This window comes from Oncorhynchus mykiss, chromosome 7 (assembly GCF_057628025.1).
Source record: "Oncorhynchus mykiss isolate SJ-2025 chromosome 7, ASM5762802v1, whole genome shotgun sequence".
NCBI lineage: Eukaryota > Metazoa > Chordata > Actinopteri > Salmoniformes > Salmonidae > Oncorhynchus > Oncorhynchus mykiss.
Window position 1 is genome coordinate 17,566,973 of NC_143028.1, and position 25,161 is coordinate 17,592,133.

Sequence of the window (25,161 nt, forward strand, 5' to 3'; positions counted from 1 at the left end):
AATGACTAACCCCATGTTACCAGCATTACTCTACTGTATATACAGTATACTACACATCATTGAGTTTATTTTGTATACACTGTTAACGCATTGAAATGATTTGGGATTTGTTCAAGATAAAGACAACTAAACCTGCTGCAATGAGCCCAAGTGAACAGGGGACAATTACCTAAAGGGAGACACCGTACTCATCAAAGATGCAGTACACTCACACTTGGCACATCAGGTCAGTGTTTTTATAAATTATGAATAAGCCAGGTCAGAGGAGGAGAGTTTAAAGAGAAGAGGCATTACTCAAATGTTGTTTTTTACCTTTATTTAACTAGGCAAGTCAGTTAAGAACAAATTCTTATTTACAATGACAGCCTACCAGGGAACAGTGGGTTAACTGCCTTGTTCACGGGCAGAATGACAGACTTATACCTTGTCAGCTCAGGGATTCGACCGAGCAACCTTTCAGTTACTGGCCCAAAGCTCTAACCACTAGGCTACCTGCTTTGCCACTGACAGAGAACAAGGCTGTGTTGAGGCCGGAGTTACCTCTACAGTTTAGCACTGAGAACAACTTATTTTTTCTGACCGAGTCTCCACTCAGGTTCCAGAGCATCAATAATACACTGCAGCAGCTCAGGTTTCACATAGATAGACAGGGCCAAGGCTCAAATGGGGGGGGGGTCCCTTATCTGTTAACACTGAAGCACGCCAACACGTTTACCTTGCAGCAACCTCTGTAATATACACAACACAGGAGCAGCTTGATTTCAGTTGATTTTCATTCACTAGCCCATTTGAGATGTGCATATCTATAACACATGCATGTAACCACAAAGCAGTTACTTTGTAATATGTTATTACACAAGAGAAAGTATGTCACATAAACAGTATCGCATACGTCAAGGTGTAACATTTTACTCTGTCGTACACTTCAATCTCAGAACACTTAGTGAAGACTCCAAAATTTCCTTGAGAAAAAAATATAGAACTAATAGTTTGAGGACAAGTGAAAACGCATCCATATACTGCTGGAGATAGGGCAGACAGTTTGATCCGAATGAAAGATACCGTGAGAAAACGGCTGAGTAGAGGTCTTTCATTCAATAGAGTCTTTCTTCACAAAATATGCAGCCCTTTATGAGACCGTCTGTCATTCAAACTGGTGGCTTTTTCCTATTTCTGGAAGCTGGGTCCTTGCTGGTGGGTATCACTCAGTGCAGCTGCATGGTAAGTAGGGTTGCAAAATTCCAGTAACTTTGGCAAAATACCCAGGTTTGACATAAATCCCATTTGGAAAATTCCCAGATTTTCTGATTATTCCACACGGATTCCAGGAAAGTCTTCGTAAACCTGGGAATCATGGGAAAGTTACCATAATTGTGCAACCCTGCTGGAGAAGTGAGGAGAGCTACTGTGCGGGCAGAGGGATGCCCCTGGGGTCTGTGACTTGGCCTTCCTGTAAGTTCTTCACCAGCTGTGCCAACCAGCGTTTGGTGGTGGTGTCGTCTTTCAAGACCTGGGCAAACGTGGTATCTTTAAGCTGGTCTGGTAGACACTGACGGAGGGCCTCTCGGGCTCTGGTGTGGGGGCAGAGGTGAGAAAAACAAAGTCATGTTAGTTATGATAGTGAGTAAGTCACTATCAGCAGAATCTATTATCTATCCAGATAAGACCATGACCACATCCACTGTTTTCAGTGTCCAACATAATTTCCCCAATATGGTTTTTTAGTAATTCCTTGAAAATTGTTTCAAAAACACTGAAGGAATGAACGCAGGCTAAATGAGACAAGCAACAGCGGGTCGAAGAGTTGATTTCAATACCTGGAGTTGTCTGACAGGCGTAGGTAACAGCGGACAACATGTTTCAAAAGACGAGCAGAGGGCTCTTTGGAGAGCTGAAGAACCATTTTGCCCTGAAAGAGAGACAAAAAAATATATATATTTTTTTTAATTTTTTTAAAAATTATTCAGGAGGCAACCAGTGTCTAGAAAAGTATATTTTGAATATTGGTTAACCTTGAACTTACAAGTATCATGGCCACATGGGAGAAGCGTTCATACGTTTGGCAAATGTATGCCAGCCCTGTGTCATCAAGTAGGATTTTCTGTAGTATAAAAGTTGCTACCTGTCGGACAAAAAAATTAGGATTGAAATTAGTGATGCACCGATATGACATTTTTGTCCAATACCTATATTTGATATTTTCCATGCAAAAAAATAAAAACAATACCAATTTTAGCGGCCTTTTAAGCATTCTAGTACAGTTAAATAGTTAACACACACACATGGACGCAGCAGTCTAAGCCACTGCATCTCAGTGCAAGAGGCGTCACTACAATCCCTGGTTCGAATCCAGGCTGTATCACATCCGACCGTGTTTGGGAGTCCCATAGGGCGGGGCACAATTGGCCCAGCGTCATCCGGGTTTGGCCGGGATAGGCCGTCATTGTAAATAATAATGTTCTTAACGGACTTGCCTAGTTAAATAAAAGGTTACACACACAAACCAAAATGTTATTTTGGTGGCATTTACGTAGGTCCCTATTACCAGTAAAACATAATCAAAACCAATTTATTTCACTTACTTGCTGTGCTGTTTCGTTGTTCACTTGTTTCATTCTCCACTTGTTTCATTCTCAACAAGGATTTCTATGGAACGCCGTTTGGGTCTTTGCGTGTCAAAAAAGATACGCGTCAAATAACACTATTTGAAATTTCAAATAACATGACGTAATCTGTTTCTGTAGCTATAGTTAGCTTGCTAACTATTTAGCTAGGTGTCATCTAAAATAGCCCTAATTTATGAGACCGTTCTTATTTGATTAATGGTGATCAGACCCATCTATGTGAAGCCAACCACAATAAGGATTAGCCACAATAGTGGACTTTGTGGTTAGCCTTCAAAATAAAAGTATGGCATAATGCAAATTAATATAAATTGTATCACTGCCAATGTCATACTTTTATATTGAAGGAAAACTGCAAATTCCACTATTGTGCCTAATCCTTATTGTGGCTAGCTTCACGACACATAACCTGGTCCGGTCGAGCCTCACTAGCCAGATAAAGCTAGCTGGCTGCTTACAACGTTAGCTTTGGGAAACAGGGTTAAGTATCTAGCTAGCTATTTATTTTCATGAACTGAAGTTCAATTTCAATAGGCGAACAACAAGTGGCAACCTAGCTAATACTTACTCACAAGGATTCCTAAATCATAGCTAAGAATAATAGTAGTTTCTACTGGTCATTGTTTTCAGGCTGGTTGTATTGGTGCTAGCTAGGTACCAAGCTAAAGTTAGCTACCCCAGAAGTTGTGGTCGAACAAATTATGCTTTATTACAAACGCGGTATTGTAAACACATCGTTCGTGGCCAGTGTGTGCAGACTTTTTTTGTACAACTTTGACAGTGTATTTTTTTTTTCACACGCAAAGACCCAAACAGCATTCCATAGTATGTATGTCGTGAAGCTAATAGCAGTGACGCTATTACTGTGTAACTATGGTAGGGCAACATCTGAAAAATAGCGCACTTGGTAGTGTGTACCGGTGCTCGACCAGTCGGCGAATGCCAACATTACCCACGGCAGAGAACGGTTGATTGTCAAGGGCAATGAATGCCATTATCTTGTCTTTAATGGATTTCGCCTTTGAGTTGTCTCGCTTAAATTGTCTTACTCTTTCAATTGACTGCTCGATCCACACAGTAGACATTGCGGGCTAGGTTAGGAATGCTGTGTTGCACGTGTAGCGCAAAAATGGACATGGCGTTATTACGTCATATTATATGTGTTATGTGTTATATATGTGTGCACCGTAGCTTTGACATCGGTTTTTAACGTCGGCGTTAAACTAGACATCGGGGTGATGCCGATGTTGGCATTTTAGCTAATATTGGCCGATTTCGATATGTTCACCGATAAATCGTGCATCCCTAGTTGAAATACATTTATCTTTAGAGACAGCGTGCGAGAGACAGAGATCAGCTCAACGTAATTGAAGACTAACCACTACTGGGAAAATTGGAAAATGCTAAACAAACAACAACACTAAGAATTATCTATCCAAAATGGAGAGGTATGGGTAAACCACTTCTCCAATCTATTTGGCTTTATAACAAAGAACAGCAAAAACATATACATGATCAAATCTTATAATCAGCTATTAAAAGACTACCAGAACCCACTGGATTCTCAAATTACCTTGAATGAACTACAGGACAAAATAAAAACCCTCCAACCCAAAAAGGCCTGTGGTGTTGATAGTATCCTCAATGAAATGATAAAATATACAGACAAATTCCAATTGGCTATACTAAAACTCTTTAACATCAACCTTAGCGCTGGCATACCCCCAATATTTGGAACCAAGGACTGATCACCCCAATCCACAAAAGTGGAGACAAATTTGACCCCAAAAACTACAGTGGGATATGCGTCAACAGCAACCTTGGGAAAATCCTATATATTTATCATTAACAGCAGACTCATACATTTCCTCAGTGAAAACAATGGACTGAGAAAATGTCAAACTGTCTTTTTACCAAATTATCGTACGACAGACCACGTATTCACCCTGCACACCCTAATTGACAAACAAACCAAAACAAAAAAGGCAAAGTCTTCCCATGCTTTGTTGCCTTCGACTCAACTTGGCATGAGGTGGTGTTGGGGGAAAAACATACAACATTATAAAATCCATGTACACAAACAAAAATTGTGCGGTTAAAATAGGCCAAAAAAACAAATTTCTTCCCACAGGGCCGTGGGGTGAGACAGGGACGCAGCTTAAGCCCCACCCTTTTCAACATATATATCAACGAATTGGCGAGGGCACTAGAACAGTCTGCCTCACGCGGCCTCACCCTACTAGAATCTGAAGTCAAATGTCTACTGTTTGCTGATGATCTGGTGCTTCTGTCACCAACCAAGGAAGGCCTACAGCAGCACATAGATCTTCTGCACAGATTCTGCCAGACCTGGGCCCGGACAGTAAATCTCAGTAAGACCAAAATAATGGTGTTCCAAAAAAGGTACAGTCACCAGGACCACAAATACAAATTCCATCTAGACACAGTTGCCCTAGAACACAAAAAAATATACATACCTTGGCCTAAACATCAGCACCACAGGTAACTTCCACAAAGCTGGAGACGATCTGAGAGACAAGGCAAGAAGGGCATTCTATGCCATCAAAAGGAAAGTAAAATTTGACATACCAATTAGGATCTGGCTAAAAAAATACTTGAATCAGTTATAGAACCCTTTGCCCTTTATGGTTGTGAGGTCTGGGGTCCGCTCACCAACCAAGAATTTACAAAATTGGACAAACACCAAATTCAGACTGCATGCAGAATTCTGCAAAAATATCGTCCTTGTACAACATAAAACACCAAATAATGCATGCAGAGCAGGCCAATACCCGCAAATGATCAAAATCCAGAAAAGAGCTGTTCAATTATACAACCACCTAAAAGGAAGCGGTTCCCAAACCTTCCATAACAAAGCCATCACCTGGGGCTCTGCTCACAAACACAAACAGACCCCACAGAGCCCCAGGCCAGCAACACAATTAGACCCAACCAAATCATGAGAAAACAAAAAGATAAGTATTGCCAATGTGTCAAGTATTTAACAAAAAAACAGCGCAAACTAGAATGCTATTTGGCCCTAAAAAAGAGAGTACACAGTGGCAGAATACCTGACCGCTGTGACTAACCCAAACTTAAGGAAAGCTTTGACTATGTACAGACTCAGTGAGCAGAGCCTTGCTATTGAGAAAGGCAGACCTGGCTCTCAAGAGAAGACAGGCTATGAGCTAGAGGTCGACAGATTAATCGGAATTAATTAGGGCCGATTTCAAGTTTTCATTACAATCAGAAATCGGTATTTTTGGAAACCCTTTTTTTTTTTTACACCTTTATTTAACTTGACAAGTCAGTTAAGAACACATTCTTATTTTCAATGACGGCCTAGGAACGGTGGGTTAACTGCCTTGTTCAGGGGCAGAACGACAGATTTTTACCTTGTCAGCTCGGGGATTTAATTTTGCAACCTTACGGTTAACTAGTCCAACGCTCTAGTCCAACCACCTGCCTGCCTTACATTGCATCCACGAGGAGCCTGCCTGTTACGCGAATGCAGTAGGAAGCCATGGTAAGTTGCTACCTAGCATTAAACTTCTTATAAAAAACAATCAATCAATCAATCATAATCACTAGTTAACTACACATGGTTGATGATATTACTAGTTTATCTAGCGTGTCCTGCATTGCATATAATCGATGCGGTGCGCATTCGTGAAAAAGGACTGTTGTTGCTCCAACGTGTACCTAACCATAAACATCAATGGCTTTCTTAAAATCAATACACAAGTATATATTTTTAAATCTGCATATTTACTTAATATTGCCTGCTAACATGAATTTCTTTTAACTAGGAAAATTGTGTCACTTCTCTTGCAACAGAGTCAGGGTATATGCAGCAGTTTGGGCCGCCTGGCTCGTTGCGAACTGTGTGAAGACTATTTCTTCCTAACAAAGACAGCCAACTTCGACAAACGGGGGATGATTTAACAAAAGCGCATTTGCAAAAAAAGCACAATCTTTGCACGAAAGAAAAAACACGTTTTGTTTTCGAGATGATAGTTTCCGGATTCGACCATATTAATTATCAAAGGCTTGTATTTCTGTGTGTTATTATGTTATAATTAAGTCTATGATTTGATAGAGCAGTCTGACTGAGCGATGGTAGGCACCAGCAGGCTCGTAAGCATTCATTCAAACAGCACTTTAGTGAGTTTTGCCAGCAGCTATTCGCAATGCTTCAAGCATTGCGCTGTTTATGACTTCAAGCCTATCAACTCACGAGATTAGGCTGATGTAACCGATGTGAAATGACTAGCTTATTAGCGGGGTGCGCGCTAATAGTGTTTCAAACGTCACTCGCTCTGAGACTTGGAGTAGTTGTTCCCCTTGCTCTGCATGGGTAACGCTGCTTCGAGGGTGGCTGTTGTCGATGTGTTCCTGGTTCGAGCCCAGGTAGGGGCGAGGAGAGGGACGGAAGCTATACTGTGACACTGGCAATACTATAGTGCCTATAAGAGCATCCAAGAGTCAAAGGTACAGTGGGGCAAAAAAGTATTTAGTCAGCCACCAATTGTGCAAGTTCTCCTACTTAAAGAGATGAGAGAGGCCTGTAATTTTCATCATAGGTACACTTCAACTATGACAGACAAAATGAGGGAAACAAATCCAGAAGATCACATTGTAGGATTTTTAATGAATTTATTTGCAAATTATGGTGGAAAATAAGTATTTGGTCACCTACAAACAAGCAAGATTTCTGGCTCTCACAGACCTGTAACTTCTTCTTTAAGAGGCTCCTCTGTCCTCCACTCGTTATCAGTATAAAAGACACCTGTCCACAACCTCAAACAGTCACACTCCAAACTCCACTATGGCCAAAACCAAAGAGCTGTCAAAGGACACCAGAAACAAAATTGTAGACCTGCACCCGGCTGGGAAGACTGAATCTGCAATAGGTAAGCAGCTTGGTTTGAAGAAATCAACTGTGGGAGCAATTATTAGGAAATGGAAGGCATACAAGACCACTGAAAATCTCCCTCGATCTGGGGCTCCATGCAAGATCTCACCACGTGGGTTCAAAATGATCACAAGAATGGTGAGCAAAAATCCCAGAACCACACGGGGGGACCTAGTGAATGACCTGCAGAGAGCTGGGACCAAAGTAACAAAGCCTACAATCAGCAAGGGCATTGAAGATGAAACGTGGCTGGGTCTTTCAGCATGACAATGATCCCAAACACACCGCCCGGGCAACGAAGGAGTGGCTTCGTAAGAAGCATTTCAAGGTCCTGGAGTGGCCTAGCCAGTCTCCAGATCTCAACCCCATAGAAAATCTTTGGAGTGAGTTGAGGGTCCGTGTTGACCAGCAACAGCCCCAAAACATCACTGCTCTAGAGGAGATCTGCATGGAGGAATGGGCAAAAATACCAGCAACAGTGTGTGAAAACCTTGTGAAGACTTACAGAAAACGTTTGACCTCTGTCATTGCCAACAAAGGGTATATAACAAAGTATTGAGATAAGTATTTTGTCAATTACAAAAGTGTATTTTCCACCGTAATTGGCAATTAAATTCATAAAAAATCCTACAATGTGATTTTCTGGATTTTTTCCCCCTCATCTGTCATAGTTGAAGTGTACCTATGATGAAAATTACAGGCCTCTCATCTTTTTAAGTCGGAGAACTTGCACAATTGGTGGCTGACTAAATACTTTTTTGCCCCACTGTATATGAAATACAAATGGTATAGAGAGAAATAGTCCTATAATTCCTATAATAACTACAACCTAAAACTTCTTACCTGGAAATATAGAAGACTCATGTTAAAAGCACCACCAGCTTTCATATGTTCTCATGTTCTGAGCAAGGAACTTAAACGTAAGCTTTTTTACATGGCACATATTGCACTTTTAATTTATTCTCCAACACTTTGTTTTTGCATTATTTAAACCAAATTGAACTTGTTTCATTATTTATTTGAGGCTAAATTGATTTTATTGATGTATTATATTAAGTTAAAATAAGTGTTCATTCAGTATTGTTGTAATTGTCATTATTACAAATAAAAACATATTTTTATTTATTTTTATTAAAAAATAATAATAATCGGCATCGGCTTTTTTGGTCCTCCAATAATCGGTATCGGCATTGAAAAATCATAATCGGTCGACCTCTAACAGAGAGAGCTACAGAGAGAGAGAGGGAGCTACAGAGCGAGAGAGAGCTACAGAACAAGAGCGCTACAGAGCGAGAGATACCGTTTTGGAAAGCTCACTGCCAGACTCCATTATGCGAAGGCACAGGGGAATGATTTCTGTCGTCAACAGGAAGTTGATCACTTCCTGCTCATCTGTTTTGACCAAGGCACCTGCCAATCAAACAGGAACAAGTTATAGAGAAACATACATGACACATACTGTATTGTCAAAGTAATTGGATAATTTCATTACTTAGGCAATGACAACATCAGAGAGTGAGATAGAGAGAAGAAAAGACAGAGACAAGGCATCATAGCAATAGAAGCACAAAAATGATATTTACCGATGACTCCTAGGCTGGTGAGTCGGAGGTACTCAAATGGTCGTGTTTTGCTGACAGTGTGTAAAAAGGGGTACAGGAATAGAGGAATGTGTGCTGCCAGAAATGCCGATCTGTGAATAACAACAGTACACATTTCACATCATATAGAAGAAAATACACTGACTGTTTTGGATAAGTGCACTGTTCAATTCAATCATGATGAGAGAGAAATCAAGGGACCCACCTTGTCTCTGGATGAGAGGCCACGCATTGCAGAAGTGCTAATGCATTGCATACTCTGTTGGACTGGTGAGCGGTGAGGGTTGGGGGGTTTATTGAGGGGTAGATGTTGACTATTTCCTATTTATGAAAGAGTATGAAGCGGGTCATCATCAAGTTTAGAGCCACACTCACAGAGGAAAACCATGCTCCATCTTGCTGGAGACTGGCCAGTTAGTGTCGTCCACAATCTTACCTGCAGGAGAGCAGCTATAGTCCCACAGGAGTGCCATAGCATTGGAGCCAAATCTGGCACGGACTCCCGTTTTTTACTGAGCTCGAGCAGGGCATTCTCGCGGGTCTCTGGGCTGGACAGCTCGTTGATCCACTGGTAGATCTTTTCCCTATCCACTTGGGCCAGAGCCGTGGTTACAGCCTGTTTTACAGGAGAGGTGGACACATTGAGCTAAATTGATATAGTGTTTGAATTAACAACAGGGCTAGCAATGGGTTTCTAGCCACCTTCATGAATGAATGAGTTAGCTAGGTAGCTAGCTGGCTGGCTACCGAAAGGTAGCTAACAACTGTCAACAACAATATGTCAATTCACGTTACTGTCATGGATACAGTAACTTTCTCCCAAATAGTTCGCCACCATAGTTAGCTACCATAACTAGCTCATTCAAATGCATGTATTATCCAAACAGTTTACCACAAGAGGTGTTCGAAACATCTTTGTAACACGTTTAGCATTAGCTAGCTAATAGCAACTCTACTGGCCAAAGTCAGGACAGTAATTGGCCTTGTGCTAGCAAAAATAAATTTGAAAAAGCCTTGTGTAAGCTCTCGTTAACCTAGCTAGATAACGGTTGCAAGCTAGCAATATCGTGTGTGTACTTACTGCTCCTGTAGCCAGCATTCTATGCAGCGCTTGGATATTTTAGAAAAACGTTTCGTAAAATATAAAAATATGTTTCTGTTGTGAAAACAGACAACGAATCTCGCGAGAGCGCAACTGCGTTCAACCTTTCAACTCAGACGTGCCTCAAGTGATCCGCTGGGAAAGTTTCGTGACTATTTCCGCCTTTTTCTGTTTTGGACCAGACTTCAATATTAAGCACTTGTTGGACATTGCAGCCGACAGTGGGCGACTCCCGAATGACAGATCTACAAATAATGATTATTATTTGTAGATAATTCAATCAGTCGGGATCCCGAGTGGCGCAGCGGTCTAAGGCACTGCATATCAGTGCTAGTGGCGTCACTACAGACCCTGTTTCGATTCCAGGCTGTATCATAACCGGCCGTGTTTGGGAGTCTCATATGGTGGCGCACAATTGTCCCAGAGTTGTCCTGGTTAGGGTTTGGCTGGTGTAGGCCGTCATTGTAAATAAGAATTTGTGCTTAATTAAGTGACTTGCCTAGTTAAATAAAGGTTACATTTGAAAAAAGTCACAATTTACCTATAATGCTTCATGGATTTGAAGCTCTCCAACACGGCCAAAATAATGAAATTCATATTTTCGATATGCTACCTCTTATCTAATTATATAGGAATTTGTGGAGTACTTTACATCTACTGGTGTATTTCATGGTTGTCATTTTTGTGCGTTTTGACTTTGAGGCCCATAAAAAAAGGGTGTTGATCCACATTCTCTCAACTGAGCCACACTCCCATTACTACATGCATAAATATAAACCTTAGCTACATTGATAATAACAGAGTGGTAGTTTTTGATACTATTCATTTTATTTATACTCACAATTGTGAAGTGTGTACATAACATGAACACCCTTTTCCGGATGATCTGCATCCTACATATTGAGCAACTAAAGTTTGAGTTGATCACAGAGTGAAACAAGAAGTTAGACTTTCATTTTATTTCAACAATGATCTGTTTTTATTCATAGGCATTGAAGTTCATGTATGCCAATAGGACCAGGTAGTAGGAGGAGTGTTCCACTGCACCAATAAATGCTCAAATATTTGTCTGTTTAGTGCCCAGTTCTAAAAAAGCAGCTCAATCCATCCAGATCCCCTCTGCAGCATTACTCATTAACCAGTCCAGCCAACTGTATTTGTTTGTTTTGGGGGAGGATGATGTGATGCAACCATAGACAGGTGTTCATTAATTGATGTTAGTTAATCCTTCAACAGTTGGCTAGAACACAGTCCCTAGCACAGAAAAAGGTTTCTGAAACACTGGGCTGGATAGCACAGCCTATAGCCTCAGTGGTTGCATCTTCAGCGTAACAAAACCAAAGCAGTAGGATACATCTTGTATAAAAACAAACTAGTTGACCTGTCAATGTGGATAATAAGAATTGGCCTGCTTGACTGCTACTTAGCTGAGTAATGCTTTGATCACCTAGATCAATGCTGACTGCTGAGTATGTTTGACCATTATAGACTTTTTAATCCTTTGGATCAAAGTTCACAGAGGCTATAAAAGAGTCACTACTGCCATAGCTAATAATAACCAACATGAAGCTTTTTGATTCAGATTTAAGAAATCCTATTGGTGATGGTGCATATTTTGTGTACTATTTAGGAAACAGTGTTACTGGTACCAAAATGTTCAGAAACTCTGCATACCATAAATACAAGAGATGAATACACAATGAATGCAATATCGTAATGCAGCGGTGGGGCTAGATCTGTGCACCACTTCACATTTCAATCATAATTATTGAAATTGACATCTCTGATCCTGAGATCTCATCTAATAGGACTTAGCCAAGTGTTTACTATGGCTGTGGTGAGAACGCAGAGGTAACAGCTAGAGTGGAGAGTTCACCAGCTATCCGTCTGTCAGCTTGGATACTTCCTTTGATCATACTGGATTTATTCCTTCACCCTTCGCATCTGGTGCTCCAGTATTTAAGTCTAACCTATGGTGAATCAGGGATTTGTGTCTGTGAATGTTGCATGGGAGGCTGGCACCATCCGCACCAGGTCCTGGTAAATATTAGACTAGAGCAGCCTGGGAATCACTGCCAGCTGCCCTAGATAAGAGGACAATAGAGCAAGTTAATGATTCAACCAGCGTTACAGATGGACAGACTGCTTAAATGTCCCGTTTGGGGATGAAAAGACAGACTGGATGGGTTGGTGTGTGCTCGTGGAGCAGAGAAAAAGGGGGAATAAACGTATGCCTTAAATTGGTCTGATTCTTTGTCTCGGATTACCCGACTCTGTGATTATTACGCATCATGGCTAAGCTGGTGGAGTGTGTGCCCAACTTCTCCGAGGGCCGGAACAAAAAGGTGAGTAGGCATGGGAGATACAGAAAGTGGATTACCTGTTGGCACAGCAGAAGGAAACCGTTAGTAGTGGTCTGGTGTGATTAACACAACACACATGGTAGCTTTATATTGGTCATGTAAGAAAACTTTCTGTCTGAAACATCGATCTTGATTACCAATAAAAAAAATATTTTACATTTTTCTACATTTACAGTGCCTTGCGAAAGTATTCGGCCCCCTTGAACTTTGCGATGTTTTGCCACATTTCAGGCTGCAAACATAAAGATATAAAACTGTATTTTTTTGTGAAGAATCAACAACAAGTGGGGAACAATCATGAAGTGGAACGACATTTATTGGATATTTCAAACTTTTTTAACAAATCAAAAACTGAAAAATTGGGCGTGCAAAATTATTCAGCCCCTTTACTTTCAGTGCAGCAAACTCTCTCCAGAAGTTCAGTGAGGATCTCTGAATGATCCAATGTTGACCTAAATGACTAATGATGATAAATACAATCCACTAGTGTGTAATCAAGTCTCCGTATAAATGCACCTGCACTGTGATAGTCTCAGAGGTCCGTTAAAAGCGCAGAGAGCATCATGAAGAACAAGAAACACACCAGGCAGGTCCGAGATACTGTTGTGAAGAAGTTTAAAGCCGGATTTGGATACAAAAAGATTTCCCAAGCTTTAAACATCCCAAGGAGCACTGTGCAAGCGATAATATTGAAATGGAAGGAGTATCAGACCACTGCAAATCTACCAAGACCTGCCGTCCCTCTAAACTTTCAGCTCATACAAGGAGAAGACTGATCAAAGATGCAGCCAAGAGGCCCATGATCACTCTGGATGAACTGCAGAGATCTACAGCTGAGGTGGGAGACTCTGTCCATAGGACAACAATCAGTCGTATATTGCACAAATCTGGCCTTTATGGAAGAGTGGCAAGAAGAAAGCCATTTCTTAAAGATATCCATAAAAAGTGTTGTTTAAAGTTTGCCACAAGCCACCTGGGAGACACACCAAACATGTGGAAGAAGGTGCTCCGGTCAGATGAAACCAAAATTGAACTTTTTGGCAACAATGCAAAACGTTATGTTTGGCGTAAAAGCAACACAGCTGAACACACCATCCCCACTGTCAAACATGGTGGTGGCAGCATCATGGTTTGGGCCTGCTTTTCTTCAGCAGGGACAGGGAAGATGGTTAAAATTGATGGGAAGAAGGATGGAGCCAAATACAGGACCATTCTGGAAGAAAACCTGATGGAGTCTGCAAAAGACCTGAGACTGGGACAGAGATTTGTCTTCCAACAAGACAATGATCCAAAACATAAAGCAAAATCTACAATGGAATGGTTCAAAAATAAACATATCCAGGTGTTAGAATGGCCAAGTCAAAGTCCAGACCTGAATCCAATCGAGAATCTGTGGAAAGAACTGAAAACTGCTGTTCACAAATGCTCTCCATCCAACCTCACTGAGCTCGAGCTGTTTTGCAAGGAGGAATGGGAAAAAATGTCAGTCTCTCGATGTGCAAAACTGATAGAGACATACCCCAAGCGACTTACAGCTGTAATCGCAGCAAAAGGTGGCGCTACAAAGTATTAACTTAAGGGGCCTGAATAATTTTGCACGCCCAATTTTTCAGTTTTTGATTTGTTAAAAAAGTTTGAAATATCCAATAAATGTCGTTCCACTTCATGATTGTGTCCCACTTGTTGTTGATTCTTCACAAAAAAATACAGTTTTATATCTTTATGTTTGAAGCCTGAAATGTGGCAAAAGGACGCAAAGTTCAAGGGGGCCGAATACTTTCGCAAGGCACTGTACATATTTATATTTATGAATCAAGGGGGCTCATGGAGACTGTGAATACCTAAGCAAACAAACAAGCCAATTCCAAACGATTTTACAGAATAATCTCAATCCTGAATGTGATCTCGAGATACAAACAAAATGTTTTCTGAAAATGTTTTAAGAGTCAATCTGACTTGCTTCCAGGTGATTGATGCAATCGCAGAGGCCATTTCCAGCACGGAGGGATGCAGTCTACTCGACGTGGACCCTGGATCCTCCACCAACCGTACAGTCTACAGCTTCGTAGGCTCGCCACAGGCTGTGGTGGAGGGTGCATTGAACGCTGCACGCACTGCCTTCCCACTCATTGATATGACCAAACACTCAGGTAGGAGATAAAGAGTAAGAGCTAAAAAAGAGAGATAGAAACTGTTGACCCCTCACATGACTTAGTCAAACAGTTACGCTACCATTCAAAGTCTGGGGTCACTTAGAAATGTCCTTCTTTTTGAAAGAAAAGCACATTTTTTTGTCCATTAAAATAACATCAAATTGATCAGAAATACAGTGTAGACATTGTTAATGTTGTAAATTACTATTGTAGCCGGAAACGGCAGATTTTTTATGGAATATCTACATAGGCGTACTGAGGCCCATTATCAGCAACCATCACTACTGTGTTCCAATAGCAGGTTGTGTTAGCTAATTCAATTTTATCATAGCTAATCCAAGTTTATCACTAATTTATCATTGGAAAACCCTTGCAATTATGTTAGCACAGCTGAAAACTGTTGTGCTGATTAAAGAAGCAATACAACAGCGCAAACTGGTTCTGACCAGAATAGAAAGAGTGGGAGGACCCGGTGCACAACTGAGCAAGAGGACAAGAACATTAGAGTGTCTAGTTTGAGAAACAGACATCTCACAAGTCCTCCACTGGCAGCTTCATTAAATAGTGCCCGCAAAACACCCGTCTCATCATCAACAGTGAAGAGGCAACTCTGGGATGCTGGCCTTCTAGGCAGAGTTCCTCTGTCCAGTGTCTGTGTTATTTTGCTCATCTTAATCTTTTGATCTTATTGGCCAGTCTGAGATAGGCTTTTTCTTTGCAACTCTGCCTCGAAGACCAGCATCCCAGAGTCGCCTCTTCGCTGTTGATGTTGAGACTGGTGTTTTGTGGGTACCATTTAATGAAGCTGCCAGTTGAGGACTTGTGAGGAGTATGTTTCTCAAACTAGACACTCTAATGTACTAGTCCTCTTGATCAGTTGTGCACCGGGGCCTCCCACTCCTCTTTCTATTCTGGTTAGAGCCAGTTTGCTCTGTTCTGTGAATGGAGCAGTACGCAGCGCTGTACGTGATCTTCAGTTTCTTGGCAATTTCTCACATGGAATAGCCTTCATTTCTCAGAATAAGAATAGACTGACGAGTTTCAGAAGAAAGTTCTTTGTTTCTGGCCATTTCGAGCCTGTAATCGAACCCACAAATGCTGACGCTCCAGATACTCAACTAGTCTGAAGAAGGTCAGTTTTATGGCTTCTTTAATCAGCACAACAGTTTTCATCTGTGCTAACATAATTGCAAAAGGGTTTTCCAATGATCAATTAGCCTTTTAAAATTATAAACTTGGACTAGCTAACACAACGTGCCATTGGAACACAAGAGTGATGATGGTTGCTGATAAAAAATCTACCTTTTCCAGCTACAATAGTCATTTACAACATTAACAATGTCTACACTGTATTTCTGATCAATTTGATGTTATTTCAATGGACAGAAAAATGTGCTTTAATTTCAAAAACAAGGACATTTCAAAGTGACCCCAACATTTTGAAGGGTAGTGTATGTTCAAAGGCCATAGTTCAGAAATACCGCAACTCCTCTCCACCTCACTTAAAGTGCAAATATGGTGTGGCTAAGTACTGTTGATAAGTTGTTTAGTGTGTTTAGTGGAATAATATGTACGTTTGTTGTAGGGGAGCATCCTCGGATGGGCGCCATGGACGTGTGTCCCTTCATCCCTGTCCAGAATGTCACAATGGAGGACTGTGTCAACTGTGCCAACATTTTTGCCCAGCACTTAACAGATGTGATGCATGTACCTGGTAGGTTTTCCTCTCTGACCTATTGACCTATAGTTAACATATTGGCCATTTACTTTGCTGTAGACAAAGCCACAAGGTCAGTTTCAGTGCAGTGCCCCTTGGTTCTGTGTATTCTTTCCCATATGGTATTGCACACAAAAAGCCACATACAGGTGAATAAGACACGTTGTCGTTTCTCCATAGTGTATCTTTATGGAGAAGCAGCGAGGAAAGAGAACAGGAGATCTCTTCCCTCTGTCCGGGCAGGAGAGTATGAGGCCTTGTCTGAGAAAGTGAGTTTGACCTAACTTTATTGTATTCATACCCTATGGGCAACATTTCCTTCATTGTATAAGAGAATAGAGCAGCGAAAAATAAGCTAAAAATCAAAGGCAGTACTTTCACTACTTTCAGTTACAGTGGGGCAAAAAAGTATTTATTCAGCCACCAATTGTGCAAGTTCTCCCACTTAAAAAGATGAGAGAAGCCTGTAATTTTCCTCATAGGTACACTTCAACTATGACTGACAAAATGAGAGAAAAAATCCAGAAAATCACATTGTAGGATTTTTTATGAATTTATTTGCAAATTTATGGTGGAAAATAGGTATTTGGTCACCTACAAACAAGCAAGATTTCTGGCTCTCACAGACCTGTAACTTCTTCTTTAAGAGGCTCCTCTGTCCTCCACTCGTTACCTGTATTAATGGCACCTGTTTGAACTTATTTTCTCATTTTGTCTGTCATAGTTGAAGTGTACCTATGATGGAAATTACAGGCCTCTCTCATCTTTTTAAGTGGGAGAACTTGCACAATTGGTGGCTGACTAAATACTTTTTTGCCCCACTGTATCTGCTTGCTCTGCCCTCATATACAGTTGAAGTCAGAAGTTTACATACACCTTAGCCAAATACATTTAAACTCAGTTTTTCACAATTCCTGACATAGAATCCTAGTAAAAATCTCTGTCTTAGGTCAGTTAGACTCACCACTTTATTTTAAGAATGTGAAATGCCAGAAGAATAGTAGACTGAAAGATTTATTTCAGCTTTTATTTCTTTCATCACATTCCCAGTGGGTCAAATCAAATCAAATTTATTTATATAGCCCTTCGTACATCAGCTGATATCTCAAAGTGCTGTACAGAAACCCAGCCTAAAACCCCAAACAGCAAGCAATGCAGGTGTAGAAGCACGGTGGCTAGGAAAAACTCCCTAGAAAGGCCAAAACCTAGGAAGAAACCTAGAGAGGAACCAGGCTATGTGGGGTGGCCAGTCCTCTTCTGGCTGTGCCGGGTGGAGATTATAACAGAACATGGCCAAGATGTTCAAATGTTCATAAATGACCAGCATGGTCGAATAATAATAAGGCAGAACAGTTGAAACTGGAGCAGCAGCACGGCCAGGTGGACCGGGGACAGCAAGGAGTCATCATGTCAGGTAGTCCTGGGGCATGGTCCTAGGGCTCAGGTCCTCCAAGAGAGAGAAAGAAAGAGAGAAAGAGAAAATTAGAGAGAGCACACTTAAATTCACACAGGACACCGAATAGGACAGGAGAAGTACTCCAGATATAACAAACTGACCCTAGCCCCCCGACACATAAACTACTGCAGCATAAATACTGGAGGCTGAGACAGGAGGGGGCAGGAGACACTGTAGCCCCATCCAAGGACACCCCCGGACAGGGCCAAACAGGAAGGATATAACCCCACCCACTTTGCCAAAGCACAGCCCCCACACCACTAGAGGGATATCTTCAACCACCAACAGAAGGTCAGAAGGTTACATACACTCAATTAGTATTTGGTAGCATTGCCTTTAAATTGTTTAACTTGGGTCAAATGCCTTTGCCACAATAAGTTGGGTGAATTTTGGCCCATTCCTCCTGACAGAGCTGGTGTACCTGAGTCAGGTTTGTAGGCCTCCTTGCTCACACATGCTTTTTCAGTTCTGCCCACACATTTTCTAAAGGATTGAGGTCAGGGCTTTCTGATGGCCATTCCAATACCTTGACTTTGTTGTCTTAAATACCTTTTGCCACAACTTTGGAAGTATTCTTGGAGTCATTGTCCATTTGGAAGACGCATTTGCGACCAAGCTTCAACTTCCTGACTGATGTCTTGAGATGTGGCTTCAATATATCCACATCATTTTCTTTCTTCATCATGCCATCTATCTCTGAAGTGCACCAGTCCTTCCTGCAGCAAAGCACCCCCACAACATGATGCTGCCACCCCCGTGCGTCACGGTTGGGATGGTGTTCTTCGACTTGCAAGCCTCACCCTTTTTCCTTGAAACATAACGATGGTCATTATGGCCAAACAGTTCTATTTTTGTTTCAGCAGACCAGAGGACATTTCTCAAAAAAGTATGATCTTTGTCCCCATGTGCAGTTGCAAACCGTAGTCTAGCTTTTTTATGGCAGTTTTGGAGCAGTGGCTTCTTCCTTGCTAAGTGGCCTTTCAGGTTATGTCGATATAGGACTCGTTTTTTACTGTGGATATAGATACTTTTGTACCTGTTTCCTCCAGCATCTTCACAAGTTCCTTTGCTGTTGTTCTGGGATTGATTTGCATTTTTCTCACCAAAGTACATTCATCTCTAGGAGACAGAACGCATCTCCTTCCTGAGCGATATGACGGCTGCGTGGTCCCATGGTGTTTATAGTTGCGTACTATTGTTTGTACAGATGAACGTGGTACCTTCTGCCGTTTGGAAATTGCTCCTAAGGATGAATCAGACTTGTGGAGGTCTACAAATATTTTTCTGAGGTCTTGGCTGATTTCTTTAGATTTTCCCATGATGTCAAGCAAAGAGTTTGAAAGTAGGCCTTGAAATTCATCCACAGGTACACCTCCAATTGACTCAAATTATGTCAATTAGCCTATCAGAAGCTTCTAAATCCATGACATCATTGTCTGGAATTTTACAAGCTGTTTAAAGCCACAGTCAACTTAGTGTTTGTAAGCTTTTGACCCACTGGAATTGTGATACAGTGAATTTTAAGTGAAATAATCTGTCTGTAAACAATTGTTGGAAAAATTACTTGTGTCATGAACTAAGTAGATGTTCTAACCGAATTGCCAAAACTATAGTTTGTTAGCAAGAAATGTGTGGAGTGGTTGAAGAACGAGTTTTAATGACTCCAAACTAACTGTATGTAAACTTCCGACTTCAACTCTATATCCTCACATTGAAGTGTTTTACAATTTTGTTTTTAAGACAACCAGGGATACACGTGGAACACAAAACAGGTTGACATAAACAGTTGCATTCATGAGTTTTATTGTCAACAAAAAATAAGGTCCACCAAGCAAAAACATGATAAAAACGTTTTTTATAAGAATGCTGTAAGTACAGATTGTTTGCTCAGTGGGAAATTAATAATTAGTCAGTGACAACTATGTGGAGTTTGGTGTTTGTGACAGCAACTATGTGGAGTTTGGTGTTTGTGACAGCAACTATGTAGAGTTTGGTGTTTGTGACAGCAACTATGTGAGCTTTTTACAGTATTATACACAATGTGCAATAATTGTGTATGATTTTCTATGTAGAAGATCCCTTACCTTTCTAATGACTCTTGTGTGGCTTGTGAGCGTCATAGAGCAAAGCTCATGAGAGTCTTAGCTTTTCATACTGGGGTCATATTAGTTTGTAGCTCAAACCGTTCAGACTTTACAGATGTTTTTTGTGAGAATAACCATTTTCTGGATCCGCCTTTGTCTCATTAACACTGCTCAACCCCCAGGCTAATGTTTGGTATTGGCTGATGCAGAAGAAATAGAAGAATCCAATAAAAACATTTTTTTTAAAGTCTGTAGCTCAAACACACAATGTTTAAAGGGGGTTGGAAGCACTAAATGATGCCGATGTGTCTATTGTTCTCAGTTGAAGAGGACAGAGTGGGCTCCTGACTATGGCCCTGCCACCTTCGTGGCCTCCTGGGGAGCTACAGTAGCAGGGGCTCGCAAATTCCTGGTTGCCTACAACATTAACCTCCTCAGCACCAAGGAACAAGCCCATCGGATCGCACTAGATATCCGGGAAAAAGGCAGAAGCAAAGACCAGGTAGGGTAGGCTCGCTACTGTCCGTCTTGATCGCCCAATGTCAGAGATGAATGACACACGGCTACTTTGGCTTTGGAAGAGATTCCTCTCATTTTTACAAGACATAATTTTTTTCCTCTTCTTTATAACTGACGCTGAACTAATAAACGTCTATTTTTGAGTCATATGCCTTGTCTGCTTCCAAAGAGAGTAACATGATTGATTTGTATTATAGCCGGGTCTGATGAAGAAGGTGCAGGGAATGGGATGGTACCTGGAAGAGGCGAACATAGCCCAGGTGTCCACCAACATCCTGGACTTTGAGCTGACGCCCGTCCACACTGTTTACGAAGAGATCTGCAGTGCGGCCAAAGTAAGGAGCTACCACAACAACAACAACCACAGCTGAAAACAGCACTGCATTATTGTACACAACCCTCTCACTGATCTGGTGGTTTGAACCAGTGACATAAGGGCAGCTAATAATGTCAACAAGTTGAGCCAATTTGACACCTCTCCTTCCTTCCTCTTCTCCCCAGGACCTGAACCTGCCAGTGGTGGGCTCTGAGATTGTAGGCCTCATACCTCTGAGAGCCGTGCTGGACTGTGCTGACTTCTACATCCAGAGAGACAGGCTCTTCATTGTGGAGGAGGAGCACAAAGTCCGCCTGGTCATCAGTAAACTTGGGCTTGATTCACTTGGGCCTTTCGTCCCCAAAGAGAGAATCATAGAGTGAGTGCCAATGAGTGCACTATTTCCATGGCCTATGGGACTTTTCCATTCTAGTCATTCAAATCTATTTCTATGGTTGTGACTCTAGGTACATGGTGGAGAGGACTGAGGAGGACAAGCGTTTGGTGTCTCTGTCTCTGCAGCAGTTTGTCCGCAGCGTGGGAGCCAGAACCGCTGCTCCGGGAGGAGGGTCAGTCTCTGCTGCCGTCGCTGCAATGGTACAACCATCTTTAATATCATGTAGATGACTATATTCCCCGTATGACCTTGCCCAGCACATAGGAATAAACCAATATAAAGTATGTACAATACAAGGAGGAGTCAAAGGTGTGTGTGTGTGTGTGTGTGTGTGTGTGTGTGTGTGTGTGTGTGTGTGTGTGTGTGTGTGTGTGTGTGTGTGCATTTCAGGGGGCTGCTCTGGGAGCCATGGTGGGTCAGATGACCTATGGGAAGAGGCAGTTTGATAGCCTGGACAGCATCATGAGGAGACTCATCCCTCCCTTCCATCAGGCCATGAATGAACTGCTGGTCATGGTGGACGCAGACTCCAAGGCGTTCAGTCGCTATATGGTGAGAGGGAAACATATCATGATTAAACCAGATTGAAGCCTTCAGTCTGGGTTAACCGGGCTAGGGAAAGCAGGAACTATACCGGGAAAAACTAGACTGAAATCCTAACGGAATATTTTTCACTATTGTTTCACTTTACTCCGTTTCAGAGCATATTCAGATTGGATTCCAGGCTAAGAAAAAAAGACTTAGCTAAACTTATGCTTTGAATTTTTTTGGGGAAAAATAAATGTTTTATTGTCACATACACCGGATAGGTGCAGTGAAATGTGTTGTTTTACAGGGTCAGCCATGGTAATACGGAGCCCCTGGAACAAATTAGGTTTAAGGGCCCTTGCTCAAGGGCACATCGACAGATTTTTCACCTTGCCGGCTCGGGCATTCGAACCAGCGACCTTTCGAATACTGCCCCAACGCAGTAACTGCTGGGCTACCTGCTGCTCGTTGCGACACAACCTGATGCGACCCTGCCCAGCCTTTTAGCTAAGCAGAGAGTCATACAAAATATGATGAATATTTCTTCTGATGATAAAAGTTCAAGTGAAGAACGAGTGATAAAAGCTGTTTTTGTTTCTTGTAAATGCTTACTTTGGAGGTTCGAACCAAGGTATGATCTTGATGTTTGCTGTCTTGTGGCTTTGCTATGAAAATGTAGTGGAATGTAATCTTTTAGTGGAAAAGGAGTGTCGATATAACCTTCAAGGCACAAAGAAGAGTTTAGTACAACTATCTAGATCTTTTTGACTCTGCCAATGAACCTGTCAATGAATCACTTCCACCTAGCCTCACATACTAGTCATAGTTTGTTGCATTTTCACCACAGGTTGTGGTGATGCCATTGTTGAATTTTGTTGAAGGCTGATGGTATTACACTACGTGTTTAACTGTGATGTGAGAATAAATGTGGCTTGTATAGGCTTTGCTGACACTGTATGCAGTTACTCCTGTTTTATAAGGTTTAACTTTCTCGTTTTCAGGCTGCATTGAAGATGCCAAGGAACACATCAGATGAAGTCAAAAGGTGATTGCCATGCTACAATATATGGCACTTCTGTCGAATCCAAGATGTCAGAGAAGCATGTCAGTAAAGTAGATGTGTAATTACACACACACACACACACACACACACACACACACACACACACACACACACACACACACACACACACACACACACACACACACACACACACACACACACACACACACACACACACACACACACACACACACACACACACACACACGTTGGAACTATTTTAAACCATCTTTACTTCAGGTTGACATCTATGGAAACTCATTACTGTACATTCTCCAGTATCCCGCCGTCACCTGTCTTCACACGTCACCTCCTTTTACCTGGCAAGCAACCTGGCCCATCCCTGTAACCACATAAAGCAGGCTTTCCCAAAGAAGACTGGTTTACTGTAGTTCCTTTACTGCCAGCTCATCTAGTCTAACAGTACGTAAGGTGTAGTCTTGTAGTCATGGTCATGGTGTAGTCTTGTCATGCTTCAAATCTATCTCACCTCTCTGCGCTTCCTCTTTCCTACACCTTATACCTATCCCCACGCCTAATCCTGCCACTGCCCCTACCCTGGTCTTGCTTCTGACCTGCCTCTTCCCCTATTCCTACCTACTTCTGCCTTCCCATTACCCCTACCCCTGTTCCTGCCGCAGGAGGGAAGCTGCCATGCAGGAGGGTCTGAAGCAGGCCGTGGCGGTCCCACTGTCTCTGGCTGAAAGAGTCAACCTGCTGTGGCCTTGTCTAAAGGAAATGGTGATCTACGGAAACGTGGCCTGCAAGTCTGACCTCCAGGTACTGTATGAGGGACGGTTTCACAGTGACTGAAACCATGAACAGAGTCCCTGTCTATGGAATTTGCATTGCAACTTTGCAAGCATACCTGAGTGACTTCTATGCAGTTGTTTATTTGCTTGAGGGCAGACACCGGACATGCATACATGACTGTGGAACATTTTGTTTTGTGCCTGTCATATAAATGACGCTGGAGAGACGAAGCAGGTACGGGGAGTGAAACATTTAATATAGAACGGACATGGAACGAGACAGTAACAGTGTCAGCAAACAGGTAACACCGACAAAAAACAATCAATGCAGCAACAGGGAACAGAGCTGGGGAACTGACAAATATAGGGGAGGAAATAAACAGGTGATGAATGAGTCCAGGTGAGTCCAATATTGCTGATGCGCGTGACGAGGGGAGGCAGGTGTGCGTAATAGATGGAAGGAGTGTGAGATGCAGGGCAGCCTGGCGCCCTCAAGCGCCAGGGAGGGGAAGAGCGGGAGCAGACGTGAAAGTGCCAACTGCTTATACACACATACCACCCTACTGGTATACTGTAAAACAGCATTTCAAAATGCCAGGACACCCATAAGTGTCTCCATTAAGTATGGTTGCAAAATGTTTTCTGACAGATGCCCCAGAGCTATGACATGCATTATACTGTAGACAGCCTACAAAAACATCTTCCTTATATGGTTATTTTTCGTGGCGTTGCAGGTAGCAGCTAAAGCCCTGGAAACAGCAGTGTTTGGAGCCTACTACAACGTTGTGATCAACCTCAAGGATATCACAGATGAGTCCTTCAAAGTGACTGTAAGTTACAATGTAGCCTGTAGGTCTTTCTGACTCCAAAAGGATTCTGCCTAGGTTACAACGTCGGTAAATTAATCAAAAAATAGATTTTGGTGAGAGCCAGTGGCTTATTACATAGTTATACTCATACAATCGTGTTTTGTGTTTTGCAGACTCAACAGAGAGCATCAGCTCTGCTTACTGAGGCCAGGGAGAGTGCTAATGCAGTCCTGGATACTGCAGAGAGAAAAAAGTGAAGAAGTTACAACATTACCAAAGCATCCCCTGCTGCCTGCCTAGGCCTCAAACCAGGCTTTCACAACCATCAATCTATTGCAAATAAACTGGGTTCACATAAATACATGCTTTATCAACTACTCCTCAATGGTGCTTCTTTGCTTTGTTAGGAATTCACTAAATACTTACGTAATGTACTGTATAGCAGCAGCCTACACCAAGCCAGGATGTCACAGTGTTCTTATCCACAGCGACTTACAGGCGCAATTAGGGTTAAGTGCCTTGCTCAAGGGCACATCGGCAGATTGTTCACCTACTTAGCTCGGGGATTCAAACCAGCAACCTTTCGGTTACTGGCCCAACCTCTTCACCTCTAGGCTACCTGCCGCCCTGAATCACACGAAATAGAATAAGTACTACAAGGTTTTTTTCTTCTCTCTTCCACTTCGAACATGAAGCTAAAATGATAGAGTAGTAGTATTTGCCTCTGAATGACAAAGTGATGCGTTTCGGGATATGAACTCT

The 25,161-nt window shown here is 42.0% G+C and overlaps 2 protein-coding genes across 4 annotated transcripts; one reads left to right on the plus strand and one right to left on the minus strand.

Moving 5' to 3' along the window:
• Nucleotides 1–301: 301 nt before the first annotated feature.
• LOC110527522 (CCR4-NOT transcription complex subunit 9) lies at nucleotides 302–10,528 on the minus strand. 2 transcript variants are annotated; one of them, XM_021608854.3, is made up of 8 exons: nucleotides 10,222–10,528; nucleotides 9,577–9,756; nucleotides 9,346–9,461; nucleotides 9,123–9,232; nucleotides 8,840–8,949; nucleotides 2,024–2,122; nucleotides 1,818–1,909; nucleotides 302–1,571 (listed from the first exon to the last, which is right to left on the minus strand). In XM_021608854.3, the coding sequence occupies exons 1-8, from the start codon at nucleotides 10,237–10,239 to the stop codon at nucleotides 1,403–1,405; spliced, it is 894 nt and encodes a 297-aa protein (XP_021464529.1). In that variant the 5' UTR covers nucleotides 10,240–10,528; the 3' UTR covers nucleotides 302–1,402. The 2 variants fall into 2 exon arrangements, with proteins under 2 accessions (XP_021464529.1, XP_090096601.1); XM_090240475.1 differs by lacking the exons at nucleotides 302–1,571; nucleotides 1,818–1,909; nucleotides 2,024–2,122 and adding an exon at nucleotides 2,591–5,152 and having other exon boundaries at nucleotides 10,222–10,488.
• A 1,697-nt stretch (nucleotides 10,529–12,225) lies between these two features.
• Nucleotides 12,226–24,758, plus strand: LOC110528815 (formimidoyltransferase-cyclodeaminase-like). 2 transcript variants are annotated; one of them, XR_005052552.2, is made up of 13 exons: nucleotides 12,226–12,587; nucleotides 14,572–14,755; nucleotides 16,344–16,472; nucleotides 16,656–16,744; nucleotides 20,338–20,517; nucleotides 20,732–20,869; nucleotides 21,036–21,229; nucleotides 21,318–21,447; nucleotides 21,638–21,799; nucleotides 22,777–22,879; nucleotides 23,480–23,618; nucleotides 24,325–24,420; nucleotides 24,573–24,758. XR_005052552.2 is itself a non-coding variant. In XM_036983008.2 (13 exons), exons 1-13 carry the CDS (start codon nucleotides 12,534–12,536, stop codon nucleotides 24,654–24,656), a joined length of 1,623 nt encoding a protein of 540 aa, XP_036838903.1. In that variant the 5' UTR covers nucleotides 12,226–12,533; the 3' UTR covers nucleotides 24,657–24,758. The 2 variants fall into 2 exon arrangements, 1 of the variants encoding a protein (XP_036838903.1); XM_036983008.2 differs by having other exon boundaries at nucleotides 22,777–22,820.
• The last annotated feature ends 403 nt before the right edge of the window (nucleotides 24,759–25,161 follow it).